The 15511-nt window shown below is 56.6% G+C and overlaps 1 protein-coding gene and 1 long non-coding RNA gene across 3 annotated transcripts; one reads left to right on the forward strand and one right to left on the reverse strand.

Annotated features, from left to right (window-relative positions):
- The first annotated feature begins 1104 nt into the window (after window positions 1-1104).
- On the forward strand, window positions 1105-5501 carry LOC136151359 (uncharacterized). Its single transcript, XR_010660018.1, has 2 exons — window positions 1105-1507; window positions 5216-5501. It is a non-coding gene; the product is annotated as an uncharacterized lncRNA (long non-coding RNA).
- TULP1 (TUB like protein 1) lies at window positions 2236-15297 on the reverse strand. 2 transcript variants are annotated; one of them, XM_065912410.1, is made up of 15 exons: window positions 15251-15297; window positions 15089-15152; window positions 14635-14713; window positions 14229-14369; window positions 13438-13587; window positions 12410-12511; window positions 12206-12319; window positions 11761-11879; window positions 8693-8698; window positions 8430-8600; window positions 8154-8266; window positions 7037-7148; window positions 6858-6956; window positions 4345-4516; window positions 2236-2414 (listed from the first exon to the last, which is right to left on the reverse strand). In XM_065912410.1, exons 1-15 carry the CDS (start codon window positions 15295-15297, stop codon window positions 2281-2283), a joined length of 1623 nt encoding a protein of 540 aa, XP_065768482.1. In that variant the 3' UTR covers window positions 2236-2280. The 2 variants fall into 2 exon arrangements, with proteins under 2 accessions (XP_065768482.1, XP_065768483.1); XM_065912411.1 differs by lacking the exon at window positions 14229-14369.
- Window positions 15298-15511: the final 214 nt, after the last annotated feature.

The raw sequence follows: 15511 nt of genomic DNA on the forward strand, positions 1-15511 counted from the left end.
GGGGGTGGTGAGTGTGTGGTGGGGCTTAGGGTTAGAGGGGACAAGCCGCCTTCAACTCCTCTAAAGTCTAAACACGGCTCTGCCGAAGTGTGTGGCCAAGGCAAGGCCCCAAATCCAGTCCCCTTCGGAACCAGGCTCGCAGAGCTCAGGGCTGGAACTCCGAAACCTCCACCCCGACGCCGGCGGCAGAACTGAAGGCAACTTAAGCCCCTGCCCCCTCAGGGGGCACACGCCCGGGGTCGTGAAGCTTGGCTGCCAGACACAGTCCACAGTCCGGCGCGGCTGCGGGCACCGCGCGCGGGAGCCGGCCTGGGCGCCCAGAGGCCCGGCCCGAGGCCTGCGTGGAGCTGGGGCCGGGCGGGCTCTGAGAGAGCGCCAGCCGGGAGTCCAAAGGGCGGCGGGGCTGGGCGCTGCGGGGACGAGCTCCCCGGTGGCAGGCCCCCCCAACCCCAGACCGTGCGGGCCCCCGGACCCCGTCCTCGACACCCCCAAATGCGGACGTCTGGACAGGCGCTGGCACCGGGGCCAGGCTCCCGGCTTCCCGACCTCCCCCCGAACCACTCGTCCGGGTCGCGGGGGGTTGGTGGGAGGGTGGGCGGGGCTTCCCGGAGAGCTTCTCCCCCTTTCCTCTAAACTTCCCGGCACCCAGATCCGGGGCTCAGGCTCAGGCTGGACAATGGCTCTGGGAACCAGCCCCCCCGTGACTGCTCCCCACCCCCCACCCCCCGAAGCACCGACCAACCACACCACCTCTCCCAGTGGGGCCTCCTCCCGGCGTCCGCCCGGCTTACCTGGTCCGATCTCGCGGGGGCGCTCCGGCCGGGCGGCTCCGCCGGGCCCGAGGGAGCGAAGAGGGGGGCCGGGGGAGGGGGGTCGTGGGGAGGGGGCTGACCGGAATGTGCGGAATGAGCCGGGCCGGAGCGGGAGGCGCCGGGCGCGGAGGAGGGAGCGAGCCGCACGGAAAGTTTGTGTTGAGGAGCCGGGGCTGGGGGTGGGGGCTGCGGGGAAGGAGGGGGCGGGGCGCGGAGCGGGGCGGGCACCCGCCGCGAGGGGCGGGGCCGCGCGGGGCCGCCCCCTGCCGGCGCCCGGGCCGCCCACCCCGGGGCTTCGGGACCCCCGCGGCAGCCCCCCTGGCCTCTCCGCGCCCGGGCGCCTCGCTCCTCGCCCTCCCGGAGCGGCACTCCTAACCTGCCTGGAACGCCGGGCGCTACTCCCCCACCTCCCCGGGACCCCGCCGGAATCTGGGGCTCCGGCCTGGGCGGGGCCGAGGGCGGAGCTCCCGCCTCGAGGGCAGGACTCCCGTCGGGGCCGGGGCCCGGGTGCCGCGTCACTAGGAGCCCGGCGGAGCCCCGGGGCGCGCGGGCCTCGGGGCTCCTTACCCTCCACCCCCCGAGTCTCGAGCGGCCGAGGCGGAGCGTCCTCTCCGGCCCGGGGGCCCGCACCCCCGACTCCCGGGGCCCCAGAACCGGCCCCGCCCTAGAGGCTGCGCCCGCCCTGCCCGAACCCGGTTTGTCTGGTTCTCCTCGAGAGGCTTGTTTCTCGAATTTCTCCCTTTCCCCCTCTTCCTGGACCTCCGGGGCCCTCCCTCTCGGCCCGGCTCCCCGGGGGCCCCCGCAGGGGGCGTCTCGACACCGCGAGCCCGCCGAGTTTCGGTAGGACCCGCGATGGGCGCGTGGGAGGGGACGCGGGAGCGCCCCGGGGCAGGAGCGGGATGAGGGTAGGGGAACGGAGGCCTCCAGCCCGCCCCCGGGGCCCCTCCCGGCCCCCGGACCCCTCCCGCCGCCTCGTTCCCCGCACGCGCTGAAGAACCGCTGCCCGTCCTGGCCTAGGAAGCGGCTTTATTGGGGGTGTGGGTACCGGCTCTTCGTCCCCCATCACCTGCCCCCTCCTCCGAGCCCGCGCCGGCTCCTCGGAGCCCTAGTGCAGTCCCAGAGGGGGTTAAAACAACACTGACTACTGCTCCCGGACAGGAAGTGACTGGGGCGCGGGGCGGGGGTGGTGTTGGTGAAGCGGCGCAGCCTAGCTTCGCGACCAGATGTGCGGCTCCAGCTCCAGATGTTCTTCATCTCCGTCCGACCCGCCGTCTGAGCTCCTCCTCCCACCCCCCCACACCGTGCCAGGCTGGGCAATGAATGAAGGTCACCCGGAGACGGTGAGGGGTCAGCCCCCCGACAAGGGAGAAGTCTTCATCGAGGGGCTCTGGTGAAGGGACCGTGCAAGCCTCCAACGTGAATCCTTTTCCCAGCCCTGGCGGGCGGGCGCTGGGGGAGGTCCCTAGGATCACTCGCAGGCCAGCTTCCCGTCGAAACTGGAGAGGGCGATGGCGAACGCCTGCAGGGCGCACAGCGGGTACCGGTAGTCTAGGGTGAAGGCGTCCTCGGCCACGCGGCCGAACTGCAGCACAATGTAGTCAGCTATGGACACAGACATGGGTTGGGGCGGCCTGAGACCTCATGGGCTCTCTGTCCTGGCAGACGAAGCCTTCATCATTGACGGAAGGGCCCCCACCCTTGCACTGGGACCCCAGTCCTTAGCCACTGTCTCAGTTATTCACCCTCCATCCATGCACCCTCCTATCTCACCCAGTAAGCCTGCCTGCCGCTGCACCCACCAGTGTAAGCCCCTGAGGGTGAGGACCCTGCCTTACCTTCTACTGCCCAGGGCTAGGCATATGACCTGCCCGCATTGTAGTAACCAGTCAAACTTGCTTATGCCTAGAATCCTTCCTTTCCAACATCTGCTGTTTTCACCCCATTCTTCCCCATCCCAGACCCAAGTCCCGAGACCACCAGCCTCATGACCTCAACCAGTGCCCCCACTCAGCCCCTACCTCATATCTGGCCCAGGTTCCCAGCCCCAATCCCAACACTTCCCCCAGCATCCATGGGACAGGATGTTGCTAAAAATACCCCCCAACCCAGGCAGACCAGGCTCCACCAGAAATGTGATCTGGAGATGGGTTTTTAAGACCTCAGGACAGATGACACTGGGGGCACATCCCTGGGATGGAGTGGGGGTGGGGAGCTTTTTCAGTGTTAACCAATTCTGGGAACCTGGAAAATCCCTGGGAGATACCGCTCCGTATCCAAATCTCTTCAACCTAGGGAGGACCTCTCCCCCAGGCTTGTAACAGGGGAGTTTTTATTTGTGTTCTGAGTATATCTTTTTTCCCTAGTTCTACGATGGCAGGCCTTTGACCTCACTGGAAAGAGAAGAATAGAAATGCTTGACTTATATTTCCTACTCCTGAAAGACAATCATCTTGATGGGGTTAGGAGTGGGACACTGGAGCCAGACTACCTGGGTTCTAACCCCAGCTCTGCCTTTCACAAGCTCTAAGTTACTCAACCTCTCTATATCTCGGTTTTCTCATCTGCCAAATGCTGTTCAGTCACTAAGTCGTGTCTGACACTCTGTGACTCCATGGACTGCAGCACGCCAGCCTCCTCTGTCCTTCCAATAGGGACAATAATAATACCTTCCTCACAGGGTTGTTGAAAAGATTTAATGAATCAGTATATGTGAAGTCCTGAGAACAGTGTCTGGTCCACAGAAAGCACTGTGTGTTTGTGAAATAAAATTTGAGGGCCAGGGTAACTGCCTGCAGTTGCTGAGAGACTTGGGTAAGGGACTGCCCTCTCTGAACCTCGGCATCCTCTCTGGCCACACAGGTTGGACTATAAGTTTTGGGTTGTTTTTTTTTTATTTGGCTGTGCTGAGTCTTAGTGGCTGCATATGGGACCGAGTACCCTGACCAGGAGTTAAACCTGGGCCCCCTGCACTGGGAGTGTGGAGTCAGCCACAGGACCACCAAGGAAGTGCCTATAAGTTTGTTTTTTTAACTTTTACTTTTGGCAGAGCCTCGTGGCTTTTAGGCTTCACTTGCAGTATCTTATTTTCCTGACAAGGGATTGAACCCAGGGCCATCGCAGTGAAAGTACCAAGTCCTAACCACTAGACCGCCTGGGAATGCCCTTTCAGTGGTTTTTAAACTCTAGCAGCGTAACTGTCCCTGCCACGCAGTCTTACCCAGAACGGCCCAGCATCTGCCCGGGCTCTGGTCAGTGCTAGGACGAGGGCCTGAAAACAATGCACCTGAAGACAGCTGCTTGGAATATCTGAGGCTCCTTGGGGGTACAGTGTGAGTGCCCCCACAGGAGAGTGACCTTCCTGAGTGTCTGGCTCCAGGGATAAAAGCCAGCTCCACTCCGGTGTGTGTGAGAGAGAGAGGGCTGGCGGTGGTGGGGGGAAGATGGCGGGGTAGGGGGGAGGGAAAGAGCTGAGTGAGGGCTGAGGTCTTGGAGGTGGTGGGGAACAGCCTGGTTTGGGTCCTCAGATACTCACGGTCATCGGTGTGGACAATCTGGAAGTTCTTGACCGAGGCCTGGGTGACTCGGCCTTGGAAGTTGAGGGTGTAGGAGCCACTGTCTTCGTTCCAAATGGGGGGCTTGTTGTGCAGCTCAATGAGGCTCTCCAGTGTCTTGTTCTGCCAGCGTACCAGCAGCCCGTCGCTGGCCTGGGGCGTGAGGGGTGGGGAGCATTAGGGGCATGATGGTGAGAGCGAGCTGAGATATCGTGGGGCTGCTGGGGTGTGGGGTGGGGGGCCTGGGGACCTGTGATGCCCTTGTATGTGTGTGCAGCCTGGCTGTCAATGGCCATGGTGGCCAGGGTTTCTTTGAGTACACCCACGGTGTCTGTGGCATCCTTCTGGCCAGGATGTACATCTGGGAGAATGGGCTTGGCTGTGGGATGCTGGAGTGGAGGGTTGGAAAGTGAAAAGTAGCATCTGCCACACAGGAGGGGCTCTGTGCCAATGGTCCCAAGGGGTCTTGGGCCACACGCGGGCATCTGTCACAGGGATGAACCAGATATTCTAGGATCTACAAGGAGCTCACAGTTGAGCTTCGAGAGGTGTACAGGTAAAGAGTAGTTAGAATGTCCTGGAAGAGTTTCTGGAAGGAAAGAGCAGGGTCTGTATGAGACATATATTTCTTTTCTTGGTTTCTTTGTCACCTGTTCATGTTCATGGTTTAGAATGAGTCCACTCAAGACTGTGTCCTCCAAGAAGCCTTCCTGACCCCAAGTCTGATTTAAATGTCTTAGCTCTGAATTTCCATAACACCTCGCTCTTATTTCTCCCGCTGCACTGTTATGGACAGAATTAGATACCCTAACAACAGGCACAGTATTTGACTGGTGGCTCTGTGCCTTACAGACGACAGGGGATGAGATGGTTGGACGACATCACTGACTCAATGGACCTGAGTTTGAGCAAGTTCTGGGAGCTGGTGATGGACAGGGAAGCCTGGCATGCTGCAGTCCATGGGGTCGCAAAGAGTCGGACACCACTGAGTGACTGAAGTGAACTGAACTGAACTCTGTGCCTTAGTTTCCCTCATAACAGGGTGATGTGAAGATTAAATGAGTAATAGTGCATGAAGTATTGTTTCGACCAGTCTCTCGCACAGAGTAAATGTTCAATAAATATCAGATATTGTTTTGATGGTGCCTCTTGTATTGATTTTACCTTCCTCAGTACCTGGCATTACTAAGTGATTGTAGAATGAATGAACTGATGATGAAGAGAGATTCAGAGCAGCTCTGGGTGTCAGTTCTCACTAAGCCCAAGCACACGTGGGAGGCACCGCCTTTGGAGGATCTGTGTGTCTATTCCAGGCTGGGAGGAGCAGTTGTAGAACACACAGGCTCCCAAAGACCGGAGCCACCCAGGGCTTGTGCCCCATGGGTTGGCCAGGTCTCTGATTATTCCAGTGTGGCTTTCCAGCAGGGAAGGATGTGTGATCAGCTGATGGGAGTATTCTTTTTCATTGTAAATGAGTAAAGTGACATCACTCTAAGTATGAGACATGCCAGTCGACCGTCTCTGAAATCCCGGGCTTACTCAGCTTGCAGTGCTGAGGGGCAAAGCATGGGTCTGACACTGAAGGAGGCCCCCTTGCTCTGGGCCATCTCTCCACCTTGCCCTACACCTCACACACACAAAAAACAACCTTTGCTTTTTAAACTATGTCAAATCATATCACTCCTTTGCTCAAAGCCCTGCTGTTCCTGTTTCTCTGAGTAAAAACCAGCTATACAGGCTCACCTGCCCCTCACTCTCACCTCTCTGACCTCATCTTCCTCCAGCCACCCTGGCCACATTGCTGCTCTTCAAACTCAGCAGGCACTCTCTTGCCTCAGGGCCTTTGCACTGGCTCTTCTCCCTGCCTGCATGATCTTTTCCCAGATATCTGCAGGGTTGCTCCTCACCTCCTTCAAATTTCATCTGCTCAGTGAGGCCCACTCTGACCACTGAATTTAAATCGAAACCTACACAGACATGCACCTCATCTCCTTTCCCTGTTCAACTTTTTCTCCCCTCCCCGCCGCCCCCCACAGTAAACACCACCTTCTAACACACTACACAATTTACTTACTTATTACAGTCTTTGTCTACTGTCTGTCTCCCTGCCCTGGGGTGCCAGGTTCATGAGGGTAGATCTTCGTTTTGTCAACGATGTCTGCAGTTGCCTCGACTAATACTTGGTACTCAATGTATGTGTGTTGAATGAATATATGAATGAATGATTATGATGTACACTAAAAGAAAAACCAACCAACCAACCAACCCTATTGTGCTTGTTTCAGTGAGTTCAATGAAAATCCTCCAAACTGAATCCCTTGTGCAAGTGGCCAAAATGAATTTGTGATGGGGTGATGGCTGTGCTCAGGGGTTGGGTACAGGGCAGGCGGAACGCCCCCTCCCCACCCCACACGCTCCCCAGAAGTGGGTTACAAGCCGGTAACCAGGGCGCAAGACCCACAGGGAAAGGCTGTCAGGGAGGTGCGGGGCTCACATTGCGAGGCCGAATGGGCACCCTCTCGTTGTCGGAATTCATGCCAGGAATGATGACCGTCATGCGCCGGGGACCTCGGAAGCCCAGCACATTGGTTTCCTGGGAGGGAGATGCTCATTAGACCGCCCGGCGAGGGAAGGGGCCTGCCGCAGGCACAGGGGGACAGAGGGCGCTCTCACATAGATCACGGCCGCCAGCTCCTGCCGAAGGCTCCCCACGTCCGTGCTGCCGCCGCGGTGCGGGTTCTTCCCATTGTCAAACACGGTAAAGCGGTTCCCCAGGAGGTTGGATCTGCAAGCAGGGTGGAGCTGGGGGCGGGGCTGAGGGGGTTCCAAACCCCTTCTTTCAATCCCCTCCTCACAGCCAAGCTTTAAGAGCTTTCTGCCTCAAGCATGGGTGTGTCTTAGGACCCTGCCTCTGGCTTTCTGCAGGAAGTCTTTTTAAAACATGGGTTTACAAGGAGACTGGGCAGCTTTCAAACCTAAGCTCTTACTAGCTGTATGACCCCAGGCAAGTGACTTAAACTCTTAGCCTCAACTTCCCCATCTGTAAAATGGGTGTGGTAATAGTATTTACTATCAATTTGGTTGATAAGATTATTGAATGGATTAATATTTGCAAGTTACCTAGAAACACCTCTGACACATAGGTAGGCCTTACATATGTGTTTGGTAAAGACATAAGAAATAAAGCCTGACTTGGAGATTCACTTTCTTCTCATCTCTCAGATTTGTGGTGAGGATTGCATGACCTATATGGGGAGACATAACACAGGGTAGGTGCTATTTCGTTCGGTCAGTTAGTAACTGTTAATTGAATAGCTACTATGTGCCAGGTGCTAGGAATTCAACCATGAACAAAACAGGCATAATCCCTGTTTCATGGACTTTATGCCCTACTCCAAGTGAGGTCCCTGGACCAGCAGCATGAGCATCACCCTGGTGCATCTTAGAAATGCAGAAACTCACTCCCAGCCCAGACCCTCTGAACCCATTTTTTTTTTTTTTTTTTGCCTCTCCCTGAGACTTGCCAGATCTCAGTTTCCCAGAACAGGGATTGAACCCAGGCCACCAAAGTGAAAGTTCAGAATCTTAACCTCTAGACCACCAGGGAACTCCCCTCACTGAGCCGTTTGAAGAAGATCCCCAAGTGATCTATCTACATGCATCAAAGCGGACAAGCGTCCTGTGTGTATAGAGAAGCCCGGGGCCGGGGGACAATTCCAGAGTGTCTGAGGTGGGGGGCACTCTGCACAGCGGGGCGGAGGTGACTGGCTCCTGAGTTTCGCAGCCCCACCTCAGCTTCCCAATGAAATTCTCCCCTCCTCGGGACAGATTGGTGGGGTCGCTGGAGATGAGGTAGTTGGCAGTCTTGCTGCGCTTCCGCTTCCTGCCGGCCAAGAGAAACACCTGGGGAGAGGGGCAGGGGAGATGCGCTGGAAGACCGAGGCGAGCGGGAGGGGAGTGCGGGGAAGGGAAGGCCCGTTTGTCCCCCAGCCCCCACCCCCATTCTGGCTCTCCACCCGGGTCCGGGCCCCTCCCCTCTCCCTTCTCCCTCCCTCCTCCGACCCACCTTCTTCTCGGAGTCCAGGTGCAGGAAGTAGGAGGGATACAGGCCGCGGTCCATGCCCTTCTTGTCTCGGGTCAGCCGGCAGCGGACCGTCCGGCTCTGGGGGGCAGGCCGAAGCACGAACTCCTGGGGTTCATCCACTTCCACGGGTGGGGATGGGGCCCTGTCCTCCTTCTGGGTCGGGGCAGAGAGTGCGTCAGCCCCAGAGCACCGTCTCCCCCGGCCCTCAGCAGGTTCGGAGCCCGGAGGCAGGCAGGATAACTTACCGCTTTCTGTTTGGGGGGGGAGAACAGAGGCGACTCCAGTACTCGTCCGGGCCCCTCAGCCTCCCCCGAGGCTCGCCGGGCTGTGGGGAGCCTTGTGGTTTATTAAGATTCTGTTCAGCTTGTGGTTAAGAGCCAAGGCTCTGGAGCCGGACAGCTTGGGTTCAAATCCTGGTTCCACCACTGTTTATTATGTTTGTTAATTTTTAACCACGCTGTGACTCAGTTCTTTTCATCTAAGTATGCAGGATGGGGGTGGATACCTGGGACAGATCTTATATATTTAACAGACACTCATAGAAAATCTACTGATGTGCCAGGAATTATTCTATGCACTTTCCAAATATTCCTCTTTGTAATATTATCATTCTTCTTATCTATAGCTACTGAGGTGGTTGGTCTCTTTATACAGGTGAAGAAGCTGAGGCTCAGAGAGGCTTAATAACTTGCCCAAGTTCACATAGTTAGTAAGAGGTGAAGCTGGGTGTTGAATGCTGCCCAGTCTTCTGTTAGATGCATAGCCTGTTGAAAGACCTTCCATCACATGGATGCTCTTAGGGCGTGAACTGAGGTGAGGCTGCAGGTATGGATTACTATGTTCTAGACACATGGTGTTACAGAAGTGTTAGCTACTACTGTTACTATGTGCATGCAGGTGTGCTAAGTCACTTCAGTTGTGTCTGACTTTTTGTGACCCTATGGACCATAGCCCACCAGGCTTCTGTCCATGGGATTCTCCAGGCAAGAATACTAGAGTGGGTTGCTGTTCCCGCCTCCAGGGGATTTTCCTGACCCAGGGATTGAACTTTTGTCTCCAGCATCTCCTGCATTGGCAGGTGGGTTCTTTACACTAGTGCCACCTGTTAGTTTAGCAGACAGTAAATACCCAGTGAATGTAGCAGCCAATCTCCAAGATGGTATTTGTACTCTAGTGTAGATCCTTCCCACATTGGTCCCTGTGATCAATGGAATAAGGCTGAAGTGATGGGCGGTCACTTTGAAAGCTAGGTCATAAAAGATATTACAGCTTCTGCTTTGCTCTGTCTCTTGGGCCATTCTTGAACTCTGAGGCAAATTGGCTACCACATCATAAGGACACTCAAGGAGCCTCTGGAGAGGCCTTCAGCCAACAATCATGATAGTAAATCCATTTAGAAGTAGATCTTCCATTTCCAGTCAAGATTTGAGAATGAGTGCAGCCCCAGCTGACATCTCGACTGCAACTTCACGGGACACGCTGAGCCAGAACTACTCTTGCTAAACTACTCCTAGATTTCTTTTCTTTTGAAACTTTTTATTTTGTATTGGGGTATAGCCGATTAACATAATTGTGATAGTTTCAGGTGAATGGTGAAGGGACTCAGCTATACATCTACCTGAATCCACTTTCCCCCAGACTCCCCTCCCATCCAGGCTGCCACATAACATTGAGCAGAGTTCCCTGTGCTATACAGCAGATCCTTGTTGCTTATCCATTTTAAATATAGCAGTGTGTACATATCCATCCCAAACTCCCTAACTATCCCTTCTCCCTATCCTTCCCCCTGGCCACCATAAGTTCGTTCTCTAAGTCTGTGACTCTGTTCCTAGATTTCTGACTCACAGAAATTAAGAGGATGAATTGTTATTTTAAGTTTTGGGGTGGTTTGTTACATAGCAATACAACAAATGAATAAATAAGCTCATTTTGCTCATTGAAAACTTTTAATAACTCTTTGGTTGCATTAGGCCCTAGGGTGGCCTGATGATCACCCTACTATTGCGCCTTCTGTTCTTACAAGGCTAGTACTCTTTGCTCTCACATTCTGTCCCTCACAGGAAGGGCAACCAAGATTCTAATCCCAACTTTCTCAGCAGGGGAGAGAAGGGACTGCCACCTGGGTATGTGCATTTGAGGAGTAAATGCTCTCTGGGAGCCACCAAGAAGCCCTGGTGGGCTGAGGTTGCCCGTTTTGCTGAAGGCAGGTTTGCACTGTGTGTGAAGTGAGGCTGGTGTTGGGAAGCGGGCCCTTAACCTCCGGGGGAGTGGGCATCTCTTCTCCACTCTAGGCTGCTGCAGAAAGAAACTTGGGAAACTCAGGACTATGTTTGGAATGCGGTATGGAGAAAGCTGGAACTCATTTAAACATTTCTACATGGTGAATTTCAAGGGCCTACTATATTAAAGGCTCTGCATGCCTGCATATTCTTTCTGGAAGATAATAAACTGGACTTTCAGTTTATACATCAGTATCTGGTGATCTTGGCCCATGTGAATCAGTCTGTCGAGACCTGACCATGCTTGTACAAAGGAATAAACCCACAAAGTCAAGACCCCACCCTCACCCCTCAGGCCCTGCCCTCAGGGTGATCACTCCATTCCTGGAAGCATGTTTCTCAAAGGCTTTCATCACTATCTCCAGCTGGACCCCTCTCTCTTGCTTACTCCAGCCTGTGCATGTTGGTACCTGAGTCCTGTTTGTGAGGAGGGGCAGCACTCAATATATTACACAGTCTGCCCCTGGAGACTGCCCAATCAGAATGGACATGGTAGGCCCAGAGGAGGGTCCTGGAGGCCCTTGAGGGCCAGCGTTAACCCTCTGGTTGCTGGATAGTTTGGTTGCTGGAAGGAGGTACTGGGTGGGAGAGGAGGAAGCATTCTGAGCAGTCTCAGAGCAGCAGGGTGGAACTGTTTTAATAACTCACAGTCAGCCCAGGCTGTGCCCAGGGCTGTGTATGCTGTGCCTATCTGACTGTGCTTCACCTCCTGGTACAGAAAACGTGTGTGCATTCACGCGGGGCCATGCAAGCACCTCCGGCTGTGTCTGATGGTTAGGCTGCAGTGGGGAGGGCTCAGGGCAGGCAGCATAAGGCCCCTGGGTGGCCAGTCCCAGCCTGCTGACCCAGCACTGCCTCATCTATTCCTGCAAACCTGGTTCCCTTTGTCCTCATATCCTGTCACCAAAGAGGGAGCTAAGAATTCTAACCCCAAGGGACTCCATGGCCTCTGCCCACGAGGCCCCATGCCCAGGTCCCCCAAACCCTGCCACTGCTCCCACCAGGAACTCACCCTCTCCCTTCTGGGCTCTCACCTTTTTGCCTTTTCCCTTGGCTTTGCCCTTCTGATTGCTGTTCTTGGTCACCACAGCGGCCGCCTCCTCCTCCTCCTCCCCGTCCTCCTTCTTCTCCTCTTCGGAGCCTTTGGGAGTGCCTGGGGGTGGAGGTGCCTGTTCGCCCCTTACCCTGGCAGGGGCACGTCACGGTTTACAAGGGACACCCACGCCTCACCTGGACCCTTCCCACAGCCACAGGGGAGCAATCCCAGTTTACTATTACCGGAGAGGAATAACCTCAGAAAGGCGAAGACCCCGTCCTGAGGCCACACGGCTTATTCAGGTGGGCGTCAAGGTGCCCCAAGTCTTCCGACTTGAGAACCTCCTCCTCACCCCATCTAGGCCGCACCCGCCCCTCCACAGTGACAACTAACTGTGCCCCTGGACGCCCCGGAACCAGAGCTCACCAAAGCTCACCACCCACCCTTCTTCAGAGCTTTCTGCGATGGGCCATCCCCGGGAACCAGAAACATGGCCACCGGTGTCTTCTTCACCCTGCCTGGGCTCACGGAGCAGTCCTTGTCAGCCTCCCCGGACCCTGCTTGTGTGGAAGTGAAGGGGTCACAGCCCACCCACCCCCGCCACACACACCCCCAGAGACCCTTGCTCCTCGGGACACCAGGCTCACCTTTCTTCTTCATCTTTCTTATCTTGGTCCCTTCCCCCGCTGGAGCCTCCTTTTTCTTAACTCGCAGAGGTTTCAGTGGGGGGCCAGGGCTTCCCAGATCTCCTGGAAAGGGAGGGTGGGGGTTAGACAAGGAAGAGTCACACCTTCCACCGCACTCATTGTCCCTTCAGTCCCCTGGGAGGCCCAGAGCCCCTCTGCCTATCTTGTTTTTAACCCTGAGTCCAAAAGGAACGGAACGAACACCAGGAGTTTAGTAAGTAGTGAATGAATGAATGCCAGGCCTTCTGAGGAAACTCTGAATCCCAGCTCCCACCCCATCTCCCTCAGAAAACCTCCAAACCCTCTCTGGTCAGAGCTCCAGACCCAAGGTCCCAGCTACGTGTCTACATTTACACCAGACCCCAGGACCCCAGGTGCCCAGTCAGGAAGCCATCGCAGTATTTACTCACTGATTGATTTTTATTATAATCACTTTGATACTTTTGTAAAAATTATAAATATAATTCATAATGAGCTAAAAACAAAACTTAAAAACTCACCAAGAACATGAAAATCCCCTGCCCTCCCTGACTCAGCGCACCCTGAGCAGGGGGCTGGGGAGATGGATGGTGGTGGGGGCACATATTAATTTAAGGATCATTAGAGGGAAGAAGTTTCCCAAGTGGTGCTAGGGTTAAAGAACCCGCCTGCCAATGCAGAGACACAAGAGAGGTGGGTTTGATCCCTGGGTTGGGAAGATCCCCTGGAGAAGGGCATGGTAACCCACTCCAGTATTCTTGCCTGGAGAATCCCATGGACAGAGGAGCCTGGCAGGCTACAGTCCATAGGGTTGCAAAGAGTAGGACACGACTGAAGTGACTTGGCATGCAGCATGCAGAGGGAAGAAATCACCAAAGGGTGGAACACTTGGGTCCAGGCACCTGGTAGCTTTCTGATGTCTCTACACCTGCACGTCCATGAACCCCCAGGCCCCTCTGGGGCCAGTTTTGTGTGTCTCCCCCCCCCCCCACTGGACCCTCAACACCCACCCTTTGGACCCTGGGCCTTGGTCTTCCTCTCCTTGATGTCTGTAGAAGCCTTCTCTTTGGGGGCTTTCTTGGGAGGCAGACGGACTCTCTCCTTCTTTTCCTCCTCTTCGTCTTCATCTTCCAGGTCCTCCTCTCCCTCCTCCTCATCCCCTGTAGGTAGAAATTCATCAACAAGGGGATTGCGGTGGGTCCTCTAATCTCTGCGGGGCTCAGTCTCTCCAGATTGCTGGGAGGCAGTGAAGGAGCCAGGGGTAGGAGGCTCCCCTCTGGAACAGAAACAGGAGGAAGAGTCTCAAAGAATGGGTGACCCCAAAGTCTTCCACGGTGTGCAAGTCGCACGAGAGCTGGAGTCGGGGGTATGCTGGAGGCTTGGCAATCCTGTTCCGGGAAAATGCACTTCTTTGCAGGTCCTTCCTCTCTCTCTCTGGCTATCACACACCCTCCTGGCATCTTTCAGTTTCCCCTTTTCCATCCCTTCTAAGGAGACACGTGCCTGCTTCTCCCACTCTGCTTCTCCCTACTCTGGTCTGTCTCTCTTTCCAACCCCCAGCCAGACCCATCTGAGCTCCCGCTGGCCCCTAGCGGTAGTCTAAGGCAGAGCTCCTAACCGCTCCTTTGTGTCTCGGTTTCCCCATCCGGAAAATGGGGACAAGAACACGAGCATAAAGGGTTTCCTAGTTCAGAGCCAAGTCCAGGGACCCAGACGCTGTTTCCCCTAGTTGTCTGCCTCTGTCTGTGGTTCCTATCCAACCCCTCCTCTCCAGCCGCCCCTTCCCTCGGGGTTCGCTCACCGTCCTCCGCGTCCGGGGCGTCTGGGGCGCGGGCTACCAAGAAGGTCTCCCGGGGGTCGCGCTTCTTGGCCTCGGGGTCCCTGAGGAACTTGGTGTAGACTGTCTGCGCTGCCTCCTCCCGCGGCTTCCCCTTCCTCCCGGCTGAGCCGAGATGCGCGGGTCAGGAGGGACCCCCCACCCCTTCCTGCGAAGGTGCCCGCGCCCCCTCGGGCTTCTCACTCCGGGGGCTCCCCGGGGCTCTGTTTCACTTTGGACACCGCTCTCCCGGCTTTCATTCATCCTTCCACTCTTCCTATCCCCCAGCTCAACCACCCGCCCCGACCCCCCGTGCCTCGCCTGCGGGCCTTCCCTCAAGGGCCCCTCACCTGGGGGGTGCCCCGGGACTCGCCCCGCGCCCCCCGCCCACCTCCAGGTCTTCGCGGCTTGGATCCTGTGGGGCAGGGGGCCTCTGGGGCTTCTGGCTTTTTCTTCCTCAACTTCTGTCGCTGCGGAGTGGGGGTGTCAAGAGGAGGGAGAGGAAGGAAAGACGTGGGGAGGGGGGGGAAGGCCCTGAGGGCTGCCCATCACCCTCTAATCCCTTGAGCCGCCAGAAATAACCGCGGATTATCCGGAGGGGAACTGCGCCCCATCCTGGGGCGTGGATGGACGACTCCCTCCCACGCCTCATGGCCACCTCCAATGTCCCAAAACCCAGATTCTTCCCCGGGACACCCTATGCCCCCCAAACACCCCTTTCCTGCAAGAAGAAAGCAAAGCCCAAACTTCCAGGCAAGTAGGGACCCCAGAGGCTGCTGAGGGGGGCGGGCCCGGCTCCCAGATCCCCTGTGCTGCGTGGGGGTCTCTCCGTCTCCTCCCCAAGCCGGGTGACATACCTGCTTGGTGCGCTGCTGGACCTCAGGGCTCCGGCCTTCCTCCTCGTGTCCGCTGAGGGTAGCAAAGGCATCAGCTTGTCTCTCCCCCCAAACCCTCCATCTGAGCCCCCCACCAGGCTTCAGGTAGGGTGAGGTGGGGGCTTTCCAGACCTGTCTGAGGCCCACACCTCTCGGAGGGTGTCGTCCTGCAGCGGCATGGTGCCCGCGCCTGGCTGCACCCACTTCTCTGGCCGCCCTGCAGCTCTAGAAACTTCCCTGCCGCCGCCCCAGCTAATCCAGGCTCAGCCTCACCCCCACCTCCTGCAAGCTCCAAAGGGTGGCAGGACTGTGGGAGGGGCTCCTGCCCAGAGCACCCTCCCCTCCCCCCAGCCTGGCCCACTAAGAGAAGAGGCTGAACTCAACAAGATCTCA

This window comes from Muntiacus reevesi, chromosome 20 (genome assembly GCF_963930625.1).
Source record: "Muntiacus reevesi chromosome 20, mMunRee1.1, whole genome shotgun sequence".
Classification (NCBI taxonomy): domain Eukaryota; kingdom Metazoa; phylum Chordata; class Mammalia; order Artiodactyla; family Cervidae; genus Muntiacus; species Muntiacus reevesi.

What these genes read in the sequence shown, in the direction of transcription:
- TULP1 (XM_065912410.1), bottom strand. Translation starts at nt 15,297, where the DNA reads ATGCCGCTGCAGGACGACACCCTCCGAGAGGTGTGGGCCTCAGACAG. An exon ending in CAAGCCGCGAAGACCTGGAG is followed by an intron (nt 14,370 to 14,634) that starts GTGGGCGGGGGG and finishes ATCTCGGCTCAG; the next exon opens with CCGGGAGGAAGGGGAAGCCG. An exon ending in CAAGGCCCAGGGTCCAAAGG is followed by an intron (nt 12,512 to 13,437) that starts GTGGGTGTTGAG and finishes CTCCCTTTCCAG; the next exon opens with GAGATCTGGGAAGCCCTGGC.